Below are 1,623 nucleotides of genomic sequence, written 5' to 3' on the forward strand. Positions count from 1 at the left end.
TGCCATGTTTGCGCAGGGTGGGAATTTTTATCGAATTGTTGTTTTTTTGGCTCAACACCTTCCAGCATAACAGAACACATTTCTGGGTGGATTGTGTTGGAAAACGTCAATTAAAGTTTAAAGCATAACAGTGTAAATGTTCTGTTTCCACGGACTCTCAAGCTGAAGAAATGAAAAACTAAACATTTTTTAGTTTTAGTTTTAGTAGAGGTTTAACAGCACTCGCAACTGCATAAGGTCATACGAGCGCCAGAAGATTAGAGGTGTTACAAGAGAGTAACAAACATAAAAAAAGAAGAAGGGGAGATAAGGAAGATAGATGTTTGATGGGAAAGAAGAAGCAAACCACACCAGAGCACCTCTAAACATTGGTGGCCATTTCCCCGCTTATTTTACCAGTCGATCCCACCTCTTTCAATTGCAAATATCTCAACTTGCATTAAAGATAAATGATTTTTTTTCATCAAAAGCTAGACAAGTGAAAGAGCTTTAAGATGATACCAATAACCCCACAAACACACACAAGAATTGACGAGCGCCTGATTCCTCAGCGTCATGACACATTTTACCATTACATTTTCCATGTCTTGCAACCCCCCCCCCCCCCCCCCGGGGGCAGTGCCACTGACTGTAGTGTCTTTAGGCCACTTCCAAAGGGGTGACATTTCTCGTTCATTTACAGCAGCATAGTAAATGGGCTGATTCATCAATGTCACGCTCATAACTGTGCCTGATCTACAACAGGGAGCTGCTGCTTTTTCTTTCCTAATCCTTACTATTGTCATTTTCCTCCACTTCTTTTGTATGTTTGTCCACTTATTTCCGGGGTGCCTTGATAGTCGAAGCAGACTTTGTGCTGTTGAAGCTAAAGAGGCGAGCAGAGTAAGCCTGATTCCCTAAAGACTTCTCTGTTGACACCCACCCCATGGCGCTCATATGACCTCATGCAGTTGCGAGCGCCGTAAAACCCTCTACTAAAACTAAACATGTCTTGCAGGTTTGGTGATTCGAGGAAGAAGGAAAGATGCTCAAGTTGACGAGGTTGAGGATCTACCCCTTCCTGATCGGCGCCAACATCTTGTTCTTCTGCTGCTACTCCTACAGCTACCTGAGCCACAAGGCACAGGGCGACGCCCCCCACACCTCCCACCTCTCGGCGGTCGCCGGACAACACTTTCCCGCCACAACCCTCCTCAACCACGGCCAGGTCGCCACGGTGCCAAGAGCCACACCCCCCGCTCGACCACGCCCACAAAGCAAGACCACGCCCCCGGAACTAGGAGTAGTAGCTTCCCAGGACCCAAAGTCGGATTATAAAACTCTCACGAGGGTGAGTTTTGTTTTAGTACGTGTTTTGAGGCACTTGCATCACAATAAGGTTATATTAGTGCTGAAGATTAGAGGTGTTACAAGAGAGTAACAAACACTAAAAAGAAGGAGGGGAGACAAGGACGACATGTTTGATAGAAAAAAAAAGAAGCAAACCACATCAGAGCATCCGCCAACCACCCACAGGGTGAGTCTTTATGAAAGGCAACCAAAGCACATACAGAAGCACGCGCACACACACACGCACACACACACACACACACACACACACACACACACACACACACACACACA

The 1,623-nt window shown here is 46.1% G+C and overlaps 1 protein-coding gene across 1 annotated transcript in view; it reads left to right on the forward strand.

The window, feature by feature from the left end:
- Positions 1-997: 997 nt before the first annotated feature.
- The window catches only part of LOC101850100 (beta-1,3-galactosyltransferase 5), a gene marked incomplete at its 5' end in the record, with an annotated part of 10,242 nt that continues 9,616 nt past the window's right edge, over positions 998-1,623 (forward strand). The window contains 1 exon segment of the mRNA XM_035971104.1: positions 998-1,330. Coding sequence (XP_035826997.1) covers positions 1,025-1,330 — 306 coding nt within the window.

The sequence above is a fragment of the Aplysia californica genome, unplaced genomic scaffold (assembly GCF_000002075.1).
Source record: "Aplysia californica isolate F4 #8 unplaced genomic scaffold, AplCal3.0 scaffold00377, whole genome shotgun sequence".
Taxonomy (NCBI): Eukaryota; Metazoa; Mollusca; class Gastropoda; order Aplysiida; family Aplysiidae; genus Aplysia; species Aplysia californica.